The sequence below is a fragment of the Hyla sarda genome, chromosome 3 (assembly GCF_029499605.1).
Source record: "Hyla sarda isolate aHylSar1 chromosome 3, aHylSar1.hap1, whole genome shotgun sequence".
NCBI classification, from domain to species: Eukaryota; Metazoa; Chordata; class Amphibia; order Anura; family Hylidae; genus Hyla; species Hyla sarda.
This window is the reverse complement of record NC_079191.1, coordinates 103,094,905-103,111,486: the sequence shown is the minus strand read 5'-3', so window position 1 is coordinate 103,111,486 and position 16,582 is coordinate 103,094,905. Positions and strand designations below refer to the sequence as shown.

Sequence of the window (16,582 nt, the reverse complement as noted above, 5' to 3'; positions counted from 1 at the left end):
GTCAATCAGCACCCACCTTTGCGAGCGCTCCGCAGCGCTGGTGGTAGTCACGCTGCACACTCAGCCTTCAACGCAAAGGTGGGTGCTAAATGACAGATTGCGGGGTTCCCCAGCGGCAGGGCCCCCGGGGATAAGATGCATTAGGGCCGGAGTACCCTTTTAATAATCATTTCAGATTTTATTTGAAACACAAATTTTCAAAGCTACAAAACATGATGGCGTGGGGACAATGAAGTTATATTCGTGTCACAACATACTAAAACGGAGCTTACAGGAAGGTAAAAGAAAAGGAGGGGGGGGGGGGGGGGGGGGGGGAGGGAGGGAAAAAAAAAAAATAATTTTACTACTACTGCCAGCAGATCATATACACAATTATGTAAACCCTAGCACAAAATGGATTCTTATTGAAGAAATACATAGCCACAGTCAATGGGATTTTTTACAATATAAAACAGCAACAAAATTCTACAGATGCAATTGTTCATAAGTATACACATGCATTCACAAAAATTGTAGGAATGCTTCCTTATGGAACCTGTTATTTTTACCGCTTTTTTTCTCAATTTTTATTAAATTTTTTCTTAATAGGACTTCTCAGGCACAGAGAAAAAAAAAACATTTCAGTAAATGACATCTTCATAAAAAAAGAAGAAGAAAAACAAAAAAAACGCAAGAGTGATGTTCGGTCAGTGTTTGCTTTTCTTTGACTTTTTGTGAGATCTGTGTGGGGATCTGGACTGCGACCTGGACTTTTTCACAGACTTTTTTGGGGACCTTGACCGTGATCTTCTAGATCTTTTAGGCGTTCGAGAGCCTGAAGGCGACCTGAAATATAGACATTAATCAAAGCATTAAACACAATCATTTCAGCATATTGAATAATACAAGTTATATAAAAATAACACTTCCTTAACGCTCCTTTAAATAGAGAGGTGATGTAGTCTCTGTTGTAAATGGTTGACACCTTCTGAGGCATATCTCACAGATACATCATAAATGTCATTTGTTGGGACACAATGGTAGACATTACTGTGGTTTTTTTATTCATTCAAAAGATATACTTTAAGACCAAAATAAAAGCTCACAGAATGTAAAATTCAAGAAAAGGGTCTTAAAGTGTTGCACTGACTTGCAGATACAAGGGCCAAAATACCATTGAACTGCTTAATGTGTATTCTTTCAGCCGTAAAATAGTTATGGGCTTTATCTATGACTTCTCTACAGCCCAAAGGTCTGATCTTCCATATCAGACACAGCAACATGTCATAGTGCCTGGACAGACAACATAGAGGGTGCTGTTCTCGGGGAGTCCTATGACCCCATGTTTTAGTTATCACAGGTGATCACAGAGCTAAAAAAAAAAAAAAAAACTTTTAACACGAAGACCCTATAAGACAATTAGGTTATAACCTTTTGTGAAAATGTAGTGCTAGAGGTATCTATAGCTTACCTTTTGCCCTTTTTACTGACATCTCTGGGAGAGTCCTTATGAGAGGATCTGGATCGGGAGTTATCCTTGTGCGACCTTTCAGACCGTTCAGATTTTGGTGAAGGAGATTTGCCTCGCTTGCTACTGCTGCTACGTGATGGACTGGGAGATCCACTGTGACGCCTTTTCCTAGGTGGCATAAACAATTTTTTAGAACACCAATACATTAACACACAAAGCAATAGATTTCATCTTTGTAGATGGCTGACAGACCACAGCATACTAATACAATATGTTGAGTGTTCACTCTGCAGTAAAACGAGCCCTATATAGCAAACTACTGAGCTTATGTGTCACAAAAAGTCAATTTTTTTGTACTCACTATATAAAAAAATAAAAGTAAAATAAAAAAATTCTTAGCCTTCATTGGGGGACACCTATACTGATGGGTATATGCTCTTGCCACTACGAGGCGCTGACACTAGGGAAAAAAAGTCTGCTCCTCCCTGGCAGGATATACCCACCCACTGGAAGTGAGGTAATCAGTTTTGTCACAAAAGAAGGACCCTAGAAAGGATTCCCGGATAAAAAAAAATAAAAAAATAATGAAGAAAGGGTGGTGCAGTGTCCCCCAATGAAGGCTACGAGAAAGATTTTACGGTGAGTACGAAAAAATCTCCTTTATTGGGGGACACCTATACTGATGGGATGTACCAAAGCAGTCCCCTAGGGTGGGAAGAACAACCGGAACAGCTGCAGACCAAAAACCCAAGGTGTGACAAACTTCTAAGCCTAGAAAAGAAGAAGTGCGGTACAGAAAGACCACCCCACAATGGAGTCACAGAGAAGTCAGGGCAGGAGAGCTAACCTGCTCGGGACCAGAATCATCACTAAGGCCGAAAGAACCAGAAGGGCCGAACAAGAAAAGAAGGCACGCCACAACATACTAGGATAGTGTCCAAGACAAGAAGACTAACCAGATGTGGACCGAAGCAACATCCCGTCAGGATGGGAATGGAGGGGGAACAAAAGGGAAGGTTACTCCAGGAAGACTGTAGTGTCAGTGTAGCGCAAAGGGAAGGGGGAACAAATCCCTCCAGGGAGATTGCACAGAGGGAGGAGAGCAATGGCAGGACCCAAACAACAGACTGAGCTAGAACGGCTGTCGCAGAGCCATACATGATCGCATAAACTCCTCCCACAGAGGAGAGTGCCAAGTCTGCACGAGCAGCAGTAGATAACCACGAAACAGGAAGAGAGCCAGGCTGCAAAAGTGCGCAGCTCAGCTGATTGCTCCCAGCGAAAAACAAGGGCCCAGCCAGGTACCCCACCTATATAGAGGAGGGGAAAACAAGGGAAGGCCGCGATGAAACCCAGGCCGAGACCATGCCAAGCTCCCTGATCCCCGTACCCCCTGGGGAAGGGGGAAGGTGAAAGTGTGCCAGGCACTACAGGAGCAGGGAAATGCCACCCAAGGCTAGGGGGAAAAAGTACTGGGTGGACGTAGTCCCCAGGAACACCAACAACATATCAAGGAATGGAAGAGCTAATATGTGTCCCCGAAGTAAGTAGCACATGCACCCACAGCCGTTAAAGCATTGAGAGGAAGACCCCAACGTGGTGAAACCCTGAACCAGAAGGGAATCAACAAAGCCATCCTGGTCATTCTCTAAGGCAACAGGGCCGGCGTCTGAACCACCCTACACAGGAACCCAGGAGAGATACCTGAAAGCATGGGGGGGGCTGAACCGACTGTCGCCCCATTATGCCCCATGCCAGAAAAGAGGTGCTCAACCATCAGAAACCTGTGGAAACAAGATCCCAGGAAGGCCCGAGGCACAGCCCACCAAAAAAAGGGAAGGTGGGCTCTACACGTGCAGAGTGGCCTAGCATATGTAGGGACACAGACATGGTTACCGCACAATAGTAGTGGGGTACCAAGACTGCAGACGCGAAAGAAAACGCAGACATGCAAAAGTCCAGGAGCATGGGAGACAGTTTACCACCCAACGGTGTGTCACAACCATACCCCTAGCAGACCAACATTACACCCTTAGAAAGGGGAACAGAATGCTGCTGTTTCTGTGAAAGTCCATGGAACCTGCAGGAAACGCCCACACCATATCTCCCAATTGTGCCACACACCAATACTGCTGTCGCAGATGCAAGAGACGAATGATGTGTGTGGGGGAAAGGGAACATACAGACACAGTCTGACAGGCAGGTATAGTCTGGTTATCAGGCATAGGGACCATGGCCACACCAGGTGCTACAGTCAGAACCACACACAGAAAGTGGGTTACCAGCCTTCAGCCGAGAGAGCGGCAGGCATGTAGAGGGATCTGGTAAAGGAAGGAACCCTGCGACCCGTATATGGTGTATTCTAGGGGGCCCAAGGAGCAACATGGGGAGACTCACTTGGAACTGCACCATGGCAGTGGGTTACCTGAACTTCCGTCCACGGTGTGGGAAGCGTATGGTAGTGACTCTACATAGTGGTAGACCATGCAGACAACCGTCTGGCTGACTGGTATAGGATTCCTGAATGCTCAGGGTCACTCCATCGAACCCCCCCACACAGAAAGTGAGGTACTGAAGCACGACCTAACGGGCGACCTGGCAGTGTAAGAGACCCAGCAGAGGAAAGTCTGGCTGACTGGCATCAGTCCCGAGTACCTGCAGGGACACTCATCCAGAGTCCTTACACCATCAGTGAGGTATGGGAACTTCGACCATGCCCGCAGCATCTCAGAGATGGGAGGCCAACAGTGATGGAGACTGTGCAGACAACAGTCTGGCAAACAAGTACACCTCCAGGTGCTGGCGAAAAGGGGGAGACAGCCAGATAGGTGATCACTGTGCCCCACTGTAGTATGTGGGAGGTAGGGGAGGCCTAGGAGCCATAGATAGTATCTCCCCCACCTTGGGAGAAAGAGGGAGGCTGAGGAGCCGCAGAATGCATCCCCACACTTTGTCTAGGGTCCATAGGACACGCTGGGACACATCTTCGTACACCTCACACACCAACCACAGATACACCAGCCATGTGGTGAGTGACAGGCGGCTTAGGAGACCACGCAGACCACTGTCTGGCTTACTGGAATGGGTCCATAGTATCCAACGGGTCACTCCTTCATACACCTCGCACAGCAGTGGGGTACCGGAACTCCAGCCGCAGATACAGCAGCTGTGTGAATAGTTACAAGCGGTGGAGGAAACCACGCAGACCACTGTCTGGCTTACTGGTATGGGTCCAAAGTAGACAAAGGGTCACTCTGTCGGACACCTTGCATCAGCAGTGGGCTACCGGAGTGCCAGCCGCGGATGCGGCAGCCGAGAGATGAGTGACAGGCGAGACTACTGTCTGGCATATCAACATCAGGACCAATTCTTGCCCACGCAGGGACACTTCCACGGAGACCTCGCACTAGACGGGAGAATCCGGAGCACTAGCAGTGGATGTGGCAGCCTGTGCAGGAGGGAATCATATTGTATGACACATAAGAACACCCCATGATGGGTGACCGGCGGACCTGACTGAGTGCCCTTAGCATCCGCCGGGAATACAAAAAACTTGCAAGGGCACCAGACCAGTGACTTGCCTTGGTAGGGAGGGACTGGAATTTGTCCGTGGGCATGACGGGCATGGCAGTTTCCAAGGGATTGAGAAATCCCTGGCAATAACCCGCCACGTCGGTGCACATATGTTCCTGACAGAGTGAGAACCCTGCAGAAAATCGATTCGCCAGAGGCATACCTCAACTGACAATGTAAATCGCCTAAAGCAGATCACCGTATAGGGTGACTGAAGGAATAAAGCGGCCCCTGATTTAGTCCCTAGAAAAAGGACCCTGCAGATATTAAACTGATAAAAACAGATGTGACAGACCAAGGCTGCAATAGCACTTTGTTGCTACAAAGGGGAGTTCAAGAGGCAAAGAAAAATCGAGGGCGCAATGCAATTGATGGCCACACGAGGGCGCCAACCACCACCAAATGGTCCGAGTGACCATTTTTATTGGCGAGAAGGGAGGGCGCGGTGGAAGAACACCGCCCCTAGTGTCAGCGCCTCCTAGCGGCAAGAGCATATACCCATGGTCTCTCTGTCCCCCAATGAAGAGCGACCGAGAAATAGGTATATTTGTTTAGACCCACCTCCCCAATTCAAGACCTGACAGTACTAAAAGTCTACGCAACAAAAATATATATATATATTTAGAGGGTATCATTTTAAATATCTCAAGACTTATACCCATTGCCAAAATAAAAGGCCAGGTGCGCTCTGTTGAGCATTGTGCCCCTATGCTTCTGGTCGTCTCCTCCCATCAGGGAGCCAATAGGTAACAGAAAGCACATAACTCAGCAATCAAAATTTCTGAAATATGACCGACAACTCAATGTGTTTTTTTTGTAATGATAGGCAAAATCCAGTGCATGATCCCATCACATTGCAAACACTATGTGGCAGTGATAGGCTAATAACAGGCCAAAGAAGCTGGCAAAGGGACTGTGGCTAAATCAGAGAGGCTAGTCTACAGACATTGTGGCCTGTCTGTACTGTATGTATCAAACTAAGCCCCTACTTGTCTGGTCTGCACAACACACTTTTCAAACCATTTATTTAGGTGAGATGTAACCAGTAGAGTTTGTTATGAGGTTGCAGCGCAAGCATCACAGCCTGTTAAAACTGCTGATCTTGACCTATGCTGAGGACAAGCCAGCAATAAGCACTTTAACTTACATTTTAAAAAACAATGTTAAACAAAATGTTTAAAGTCTATACTTACCTCTCTTTTCTGGTTGGTGTTGAGTCGTCTTTCTCTTTCTTCTCTTTTGATCGGTAATCAAACTTGTCTTTATCTTTCTTATCTCTGTCTCTTTCTCGCTCCATTTCTTTTTCTCTCTCCTGTTAGAGATTACAATTAAGTTAGTTGCACTTTTAACTACTACCACCTTGTGGTATCAAACTACAGAAGAATAAATACTATTAGGCCTTACAACTACAGCACTTACTAATGCCGTTATTGTATCCCAGACTGTTTGTTCTAAAGAAAAAAACCAATAACCAAACATTTACATAATAATAGTTTCCTATCTAGTGAAATCAACTGGGCAGAGCAAGAAAAAAGAAGGTTCTAATTTCACAATGGTGACCAGTGAGATCAAAACTTTTGTAAGCTGAAAGCCACAAGAGACCTTGAAGGCAGCTGGTTACCTGATAAACAGGAGACTACAGGTGATGTATTGTTACAGACACACTACACCCCCGCTATGTCTGAACCATCACTAATCGTAAATCTGATGCTCTGATGAACTCTGGGACTATTCCATTCTACTCAAGTTCACTTGGACATTCTCCCCAAGGAACCAAATATGTGGCAGTATATAAAAGGAGGGGTCATGACTACTGGGGACAATAAGAGGACATTTTCAGCTAAAGAATACACACACTAAAGGCTGGAAATATGATGCCAAGCATCCAGAATGTTGTCATACTTGTGATAACCCTTTTAAATTAGTAAAAGCAATAATACAGTGTATCCCCTCTGCTGCCTCCATACATAAAATTAAAAAACAATTCACCCATTTGGATAGAATGAGCCTATATGGACACAAATTCAGAACCAAAACCCAGACATACCCTCTGAAGCAGCTTGTCTCTATAATGTTCAACCTGTTCCTGAATATTTTGCCCGGACTTCTTTGGCCTTTTACCAGACTCAATTTCATCCTGGAATTTCATTACCTTTAGCTTAAATAGAAAAAGGAAAAAAATATTGCCATTACACTAATACAATTTAATTTTATATATCCACATTTGTTTTAACCCCTTGCCGCAAAACACTGGATTTATATGGCGCTGTGGCATGGGAGGGTTATGAAGCGAGCTCAGGAGCTGAGCACGCATCCTACCCGCACGGTCCCGGCTGCTATAAGCAACCAGGACCTGTGGCTAATGCCGACATCGCCGTTCCGGCAGATGTCCGGCATTAACTCTTTAGAAGCAGCGATCAAAGTTGATCGCCGCGTCTAAAAGTGAAAGTAAAAGCATCCCAGCAGCTCAGTCGGGCTAATGTCCCGATCAGCTGGGACACAGCAGGAGGGTGGTTAACCTGCCTCCTGCGTGTCCAAATGGCAATTGATTGCTGCAAGCCTGAAATCCAGGCTGGAGCGATCAACCGCCGATAACACTGATCAATGCAAAGCTATGGCTTTGCAGTGATCTGTGTAAAAGATCAGTGTGTGCAGTGTTATAGTCCCCTATGGGAGCTAGAACACTGCAAAAAAAAAAAAAAAAAAAAAAGTAAAAAAAAAAAAAAAAGTAAAAGTAAAGATCATTTAACCCTTTTCCCTAATAAAAGTTGGAATCACCACCTTTTCCCATAAAAAAAAACTGTGTAAATAAAAATAAACAAACATATGTGGTATAGCCGCGTGCATAAATGTCCGAACGATAAAACTATATTGTTAATTAAACTGCACGGTTAATGGTGTACACGCAAAGAAATTCCAAAGTCCAAAATAGCGTATTTTTGGTCACTTTTTATACCATAAAAAAAATTAATAAAAAGCGATCAAAACAAAAATGGTACCGATAAATACTTTAGATCACGGCGCAAAGAATGAGCCCTCATACATGGAACAATAAAAAAAATATAGGGGTAAGAAGAGGACAATTTTAAAGATATACATTTTCCTGCATGTAGTTATGAATTTTTATCGATGTAATAAAAAAATCAAACCTATATAAGTAGGGTATCATTTTAATCGTATGGACCTACAGAAGATAAGGTGTCATTTTTAATGAAAAATTTACTGCGTAGAAACAGAAGCCCCCAAAATTGATAAAATGGCGTTTTTTCTTCCATTTTGTCGCACAATGATTTTTTTTTCCGTTTTGCTGTAGATTTTTGGCAAAAATGACTGATGTCATTACAAAGTAGAATTGGTGGCGCAAAAAATAAGCCATATGGATTTTTAGGTGCTAAATTGAAAGGGTTATGATTTTTTAAAGGTGAGGAGGAAAAAACGTAAGTGCAAAAAACGGAAAAACCCTGAGTCCTTAAGGGTTTAAAAACAAACCACTTTCCCCTAAAGGCATTTTTGGACTAATGGAAATGGGATATATTACTGCCAGAAGACACAGATCTGTATCATTGGAAGCATTATTAAGTGTAATTCTCTCTTCCCGTGTACTTTTAGTTTGAGGTATACAGAGCAGTATATTATAGAATTGCGCTAGTTGTAAAATCTTAAACTCCAGTGGAAATAGAACTGTTGTCACTGACCTCAATTTCTCGAAGTTTGGCACGTTTTTCTTCACTCATTTCAGAGTATTTCATGGATTTGGAATCAGACATGTCATCGCGAATGGGGTTGGAGTAGTAGTGTTGGTCCTCTGACTTAGAACTCTGTGTATCATCATCATCACTTTCCTCTTCTTGACTAAAAACAAACAGCACATCAAGGCAAGTTATAAGGATCCCGCTGTTTAGTAGCCAGGTATTGTCATGCTCCTTATAATAGCATACATCATGTCAGTCATATGATTTACATGACCACAGTATAATAAAATAGGGTAATTCCCTCTTATTTATGGACATCAACGGGTTTAGTCAGGTTTTCTTTACTATAATTGTCGCAAAATTGTCGCAACTGCGACTACACGATTTTTCGTGCGACATTTTGACTGGAAAGCGAGAAAAGCAAGTTTTCCTAAAATTTACTATGTAGTAATAATTTTAAAATGGACTACGGGTAGTCAGGTATTTATTAACTGCGACAGTCGCAACTGCGCAAAAAAAAGTCGCAACAGCGTTAAAAATTGACTAAATTTACTCCAGCTCAAACATGGAGCAGAAAAAGCTACTACCAAAGTAAAAAAGGTAAAATTGCTTACGTGAAAGAAAATTATCAACAGGCTGAAACCAGTTGATAAATACGTCGCACATAAGCAAAAAAAAAGTAAGGAAAAAATTACTAAAAAAAAGAATACATAAGCAAACATTGATAAATGTCCCTCATTGTTTGTTGAATTCAGGGAAGAACATAACTACGTTGTGAGTCTTATGTTGGGAAAGAGGAAAATCTGTTCTGCAGTCTAGAACTGGTGCTTCGACTTTAACTATTGTATAGGCTTATACCAAAGGTATTCTATTACACCACAGGACCCACTTTTGCAAACTTATGACAGGTTATAGTGAAAAGAAAGGATATTTGACTGTAGGGACTCTAGCTCTGCTCTATGGGACGTTTTATAAATCTGTACACAAAAGGAGCAATATCTAATAAGAGCAAACAAAGGCACATTGTAGACTAAACATTGGTACAAAGATAGAGAGATGCATCAACCAAACCAGATAGAGCAGGTATATGAATAGGATATACAAGCATGGAAGGAATCAATCAGGCGCAAAAAAAAAACGAATGCAGAGCCATGCACCACCTGCACTTACCCCAACATACGTTTCGCGCTACTGCGCTTCGTCAGGGTGGCGTGCCACGCCCCCTGACGAAGCGCAATAGCACGAAACATACGTTGGGGTAAGTGCAGGTGGTAAATGGCTCTGCATTCATGTTTTTTTTTGCGCCTGATTGATTCCTTCCATGCTTGTATATCCTATTCATATACCTGCTCTATCTGGTTTGGTTGATACATCTCTATCTTTGTACCAATGTTTAGTCTACACTTCCTTTATTCTGTCCAGCAATGTCTATTGTGCCCACACTTAATATGTTTTATATTAGGTACTACTAATTAAGATTTAGGTGTGTCTTATTACTTTGGTTACTGTGTTTCTCCAATCGGTGGGGATATTTATGGGTTTCCAGCAACACTTTTCATTATATTTATCTAATTTGGTGACTGTAAACCGTCACATTGCTAAAACAAAGGGTCTGAGCGGTCAATTTGGTCTCAGCATCTAGACCCCGACTGATTCAAACTTCTGAAATGTCATAATGGCATGTCAGAAGTTTTAGATACCCTTCAAAACCTTGTAGGTGCTACAGCTGGCAAAAAGAAAACTGTGTCCAATCCTAACGGGTCAAGAGAAAGGCAGAATAATGTGCACAATGAAATGGTACATTTTAAACATGACTTAAAATATTTGGTATAATGGCATCATTTCAGCTCATTCTAGTTCTAGTGTGGTAAAATGCCCAAGTTAAATTTGTCCTTACTTTTGATTTTCGTCTTCATCAGATGCCTCATGTTGATCAAATACCTCCCACTTCGATGTTGTTACAGCTATAAAAGAATAATAATACAAATAAAAACAGCTTATTTAACTTGACTCGATTTTTTTTTTAAAACACCATTTTAAAAGGTATACAAAAAAAAAAAAAAGGAATCTGCAATAGAAGTGAAAAGGGGTTGCCTGGAGATAAAAAAAACAAAACAAAACAGATGTTTAAATATTTGTCAGGAGTTAATGTGAGACTCACCAACAAGCCCGGACAGCTGCTGCACCAACTACCAGCTCCTGTTTACCCACAGGAAGTGTCCCTGCTGACTGGTCATAGTGTCTCACCGGTCAGTGACTGGCTGAATGAACACTTCTTGTAGGCATGACCTATCAGGAACCAGGCTGTAGTGGTGACAGGCGGGGCTAAAAGTGTTGTTGTGGAGGCTCATGGGTAGGTGTGCGTATATAAACTTTGCATTTTGACACTATCAACACAATTTTTTTTTTCTCCAGACAACCCCTTAAAACACCATGACCTAGTAAGTCAAAGTAGTACATATACAGATATACACAGCTCAAAAGAATAAAGGGAACACTTAACACAATGTAACTCCATGTCAATCACACTTCTGTGAAATCACACTGTCCACTCAGGAAGCAACACTGATTGACAATCAATTTCACATGATGTTGTGCAGATGGAACAGACAACAGGTGGAAATTCTAGGCAATTAGCAAGACACCCCCAATAAAGGAGTGGTTCTGCAGGTGGTGACCAAAGACCACTTCTCAGTTTCTATGCTTCCTGGCTGATGTTTTGGTCACTTTTAAATGCTGGTGGTGCTTTCACTCTAGTGGTAGCATGAGACAGTCTACAACCCACATAAGTGGCTCAGGTAGTGCAGCTCATCCAGGACTGCGCATCAATGCGAGCTGTGGCAAGAAGGTTTGCTGTGTCTATCAGCGTAGTGTCCAGAGGCGCAACCAGGAGACAGGCCAGTACATCAGGAGACAATGAGGAGGCCGTAGGAGGGAGACAACCCAGCAGCAGGACCGCTATCTCCGCCTTTGTGCAAGGAGGAGCAGGAGGAGCACTGCCAGAGCCCTGCAAAATGACCTCCAGCAGGCCACAAATGTGCATGTGTCCACTCAAACAGACTCAGGAGCAGACTCCATGAGGGTGGTATGAGGGCCCGATGTCCACAGGTGGGGGTTGTTTGGCATTTGCCAGAGAACACCAAGATTGGCAAATTCGCTACTGGCGCCCTGTGCTCTTCACAGATGAAAGACAAGTTCACACTGAGCACATGTGACAGACGTGACAGAGTCTGGAGACGCCGTGGAGAACGTTCTGCTGCCTGCAACATCCTCCAGCATGACCGGTTTGGCGGTGGGTCAGTAATAATGTGGGGTGGCATTTCTTTGGGGGGCCACACAGCCCTCCACGTGCTTGCCAGAGGTAGCCTGACTGGCATTAGGTACAGAGATGAGATCCTCAGACCCCTTGTGAGACCATATGCTGGTGCAGATGGCCCTGGGTTCCTCCTAATGCAAGACAATGCTAGACCTCATGTGGCTGGAGTGTGTCAGTAGTTCCTGCAAGAGGAAGTCATTGATGCTATGGACTGGCCCGCCCGTTCCCCAGACCTGAATCCGATTGAGCACATCTGGGACATCATGTCTCGCTCCATCCACCAACACCACAGACTTTCCAGGAGTTGGTGGATGCTTTATTCCAGGTCTGGGAGGAAATCCCTCAGAAGACCATCTGCCACTTCATCAGGAGCATGCCCAGGCGTTGTAGGGAGGTCATACGGGCACGTGGAGGCCACACATACTACTGAGCCTATTTTTGACTTGTTTTGAAGGACATTACATCAAAGTTGGATCAGCCTGTAGTGTGGTTTTCCACTTTGATTCTGAGTGTGACTCCAATCAGGCGTTTGGCAGAGGAGGCAGGGGCATGCCGGGACAAGTTGTTTCACGCGGTCTTGCGCTTCTTCAAGCCGGAGTTTGGCATTCCGGCTTGAAGAAGCGCAAGACCGCGCAAAAAACTTTTCCCCGTGTGCCCCTGCCTCCTCTGCTGAACGCCTGCACGAGTCTCAAATAAGTGTGGATGGTGAGTGCAGTCTTTTGATTTCTTCATTAGTACTGCATATTCCTTGTGACTTGCACCGCCCACACCCAAGATCACAGCGGCATCACTCCTATTCTTTCTACCCACCCTAGTCCTGCATGTGTCGGGTTCCACTCCTTATCAGTCCATAAACATGGAGTATTACATGGCTGTCCACAAATGTGATTCAGGCCCCCTTTTTCTGTTGCTTCAGTTCTCATGTTTACATTCCTATTGCAGGCACTTTTGGCAAAGGACAGGTGTCAGCTTGGGCACTGTGACTAGTCTGTGGCTTTCCACTCAAAAAAAATCATTAGCATTGCTGTATACTGATCTTGGCCACTTTTTTTTTTTGCAGAGGTTTGACCACCAAGACCCCCACTGATCTCTAAACAATAGGGGTTGCAGTATAATAGCACAGCAAAGTAGTCATGGTATTTCAAAACTCTATACCCTATACATTTCAATGCCTAAGCTGCAGTGTCTACTTAACCTGTAGTCATAGTCATTCTTAGACTAGTGAAGATACCAGCATTCAGATCTTCAACACTCTCTAAAGTAAAAAAGCTATATTATAACTGTATCCCCTAACTTACCAGAGCAGGAAAAGTTCCTAAGCAGAGATTGCACAATTGCTTGCATTTCTTCCATATTCGCAGTTATTCACTCACCTTGATTTTCTAGTTCTGATTCGTCTACAGCTTCCCATTTAGACGGTGCAACTTTGAAAACCGGCTCATTCTTTTTCTCATCATTGATATCCACTTTAATATAAAAGATAAAAATCCAGGTCAGGGTGCACTCTGATCAGTAAAAATTAGCCACATACAAACACAAAAAACTACTTTCTTACATGGAATGCCATCCAAGTCATCATCAAGAGCCTTTAATGGTACACCATCCAAATCATCAAGTGGTGCAACATCAATGGGAAGTCCATCAACATCCTCTAATGGAGCTCCATCTAATTCTTCCTCAATAATTGGGGCACCGTCTAAGTCATCAACTATTTCCTGTGAGTGCAAAATATACATTATATATATATATATATATATATATATATATATATATATATATATATATATATATATATATATATATATATATATAAAAATTATAAACATCTTTGGTGAAACAAATGTGACATTTCCTCACTACATTAGGCTGTACCTACCTCAGGTTCCTTTTCTTCTATATTTACAAGACCAAGGAAAATGTTTTGCAGTTTGATCAGAAAAGGCTCAGGGTAAATTGCCCAGTCTTCCCAGGCCCTGAAGCACGCCATAACACGTTGCTGCATAAAAGAAAAAGATAAAACAAAAAACTTAAATTATAAAAAAATGTGTTTGCATAGCCCCAGAAATTGAGTTTATAAAAGGACTTCTAAAAGGTTTAAGGGTTTGTCCGGGGACTTCATGTGCTTTACAAATAAATAATACTTGCTCACCTGCCCTAATCTCCAGCCACTGCAGTTCTGAAGGCGCATAGTCCCCACTGCTTCTGCTGGATTAAGGACACCCTGACCCTGCAGAAACGGTCTGCTCTGGATGTGTAAATGTACATTCCAGTATAACCAGCGACTAGTTAAAGTTACTTCAGGAGATGTAGAGGAAGGCCCAGGAGTTTTAAAGTGCAACTGTCATGAATATTGTACTCCCCAGACTAATATCATGATAGTATACATCAGTGATTCCCAACCACGGTGCCACGGGATTTTGCCGTGATTTATTTATTTTTTTTTTAAATGTCCCGCTCCGGCCTTCTGACTGACGGCACAGGGGAGGGAAACCTGCGTGCGCACTGCACACACAGCGTCCCCCTCTCCCTTGCGGTACAGTGATCCGAAAATGGTGTCCTGGGGCGGAACGAGCTGCATCTGCGCCGGACTCCCGTGCCTGCCGTGGAACTGCAAGCTGCGCGGGCCGGCTTGCTTAAGGTACCGTACCCTTTCCACCCCTCTGTTACCCCTTCTCAACCCTGTCCAACACCCCCCCCCCCCCCCCCCCCATCACCCAGGTCCACCCTCAAACCCCCCCCACCGTCACACAGGCCCACCTCCCTGTCCATCCCAGTCACCCATGTTCACCCTCCATTGTACACCCCTCTGTCACCGCCCATTGTACACCCGTCACCCCTCCTCTACCCCCCCCCCTGTCCACTCCTATGCCCCCATCTGTCCACTCCTCTACACCCCTCTGTCACCCCTGTCCACTCCTCTACACCCCACTGTCACCCATGTCCACTCCTCTACACCCCTCTGTCACACATGTACACTCCTCTACACCCCTCTGTCACACATGTACACTCCTCTACACCCCTCTGCCACCCATGTACACTCTTCTACACCCCTCTGTCACCCATGTAAAAAAAAAGTGCGGAGCCTAATCGGTTTGTTTTGCAGGTTCAACAGTGAAGAAAAATACTAGTGTAAAAATAGTGATGATGGCCCGGACCAGATAAAGAAGAGAAGGCAACGATGCAAATTAGAGAAGTTGTGATTTGGGAGTTGCTGTATAAAGCAGCACTTTAAACTACATACCAACTGAAAAATAAAGTGCATTGTGTTTACCGTTTTTTCTCCTTTGAATCTACTGAGGCTTTACATGAGTGCTCCTTTATAATGTACAGTGCCCATACTCCTCTTCCTTCTTCTCTGCATGGAGGAGATGTGCTTCTTCTGCTTTCACTAGAGGCAGAGCTCTTGCTCGCTCCCTGCCTCTAGCACTGCACAGGCGCAGGCGCAGACAACAGGAGCGAGCGCTCTCTCTGCCGGCTCCATGCCCCTAGTGATAGCAGAAGCAGTGCATCTCCAGCACCCAGAGATGAAAGAAGAGGAGTACAGGCACTCCACATTATAAAGGAGCACATATAATGTAAAGCTTCAGCCGATTCACGCCGGCCTACACATAAAAATCAGGGCCGCTTGCGCTGGCGACCTGTGTGTAAATCACACTGCGGTCCCAGCGCTCACTTACAGGGGACAGGCGATGCAGAGGTGGGGCAGTGTACCCCGGGCCACGCCTATCCTACTGTTGCTGGCTGCACAATAAAACTTTCTCTGGCTGATAATGTGATATATATATATATATATATATATATATGGAGCAGCCAAAAGGGGGGGGGGGGGGTACAATATCCATGATCCATGACAGTTGTGCTATAAATATTCTGCTGCCGAACCAACGTCGGTTAAGTATGATTTAACTGTCCGCCAGGCAGGTATAGAAAATAGTTAATGCGTTGGCATGGAGAGGGAACAAGGCAGGCGGAGGAGAGAAGATTTATTGCAGGCTGAGAGAAGAGGGGGGAGGAAAGACATCAGTGCAGGGTCAGGCAGAAGGCATGGCAGCACTGCAGCGGTGAGGAGTGCAGGAAGGGTAAGCAGTCTACCTGCTGTGGCTTAAAAATACTGGAAAAGCAGGGTGACATGCAGCATGCTTGTCACCTAGCTTTTCCAGTTTCCTTGAGAGCTTTGCTCTTACTCTCCTACAAGGTTTAGGTAGGAAGATCGGGGAGCTTACTCAGCTAGTAAAAGGATATTTCTGATCATCAATACCACGAACATTGGCTTCAGGATATAGTGGATATATTTAACTGGTTGTTTACTCTTAATGTTTATGTTCACAAATTATATGACCTTTTAATGGTTTTAACAGCGAGCGAGCCAGAGACCGAGCGAGCCAGAGACCGAGCGAGCGAGCCAGCGACCGAGAGAGAGTGCCAGAGTGAGAAAGACAGAGACACGCTGGGCACACATGCACCAGCCCACTACGGCTCCAAGAACAGGAAAGCCGTTCAAGGGAGAGGGACGCCCCAGGCGTCCAGGAGGTTGCCCAATGCAAGAAAACT

General features: G+C 44.5%; 1 protein-coding gene across 2 annotated transcripts in view; it reads right to left on the bottom strand.

Moving 5' to 3' along the window:
• Positions 1–421: 421 nt before the first annotated feature.
• Positions 422–16,582, bottom strand: part of U2SURP (U2 snRNP associated SURP domain containing) — a 76,306-nt gene continuing 60,145 nt past the window's right edge. For both annotated transcript variants that reach the window (XM_056564810.1, XM_056564811.1), the window contains 9 exons: positions 13,908–14,027; positions 13,587–13,746; positions 13,405–13,497; positions 10,613–10,679; positions 8,719–8,875; positions 7,071–7,181; positions 6,217–6,335; positions 1,451–1,618; positions 422–825 (listed from right to left, as the gene is read on the bottom strand). In XM_056564810.1, coding sequence (XP_056420785.1) covers positions 687–825; positions 1,451–1,618; positions 6,217–6,335; positions 7,071–7,181; positions 8,719–8,875; positions 10,613–10,679; positions 13,405–13,497; positions 13,587–13,746; positions 13,908–14,027 — 1,134 coding nt within the window. In that variant the 3' untranslated portion in view covers positions 422–686. The remainder of the gene's footprint in view (positions 826–1,450; positions 1,619–6,216; positions 6,336–7,070; positions 7,182–8,718; positions 8,876–10,612; positions 10,680–13,404; positions 13,498–13,586; positions 13,747–13,907; positions 14,028–16,582) is intronic.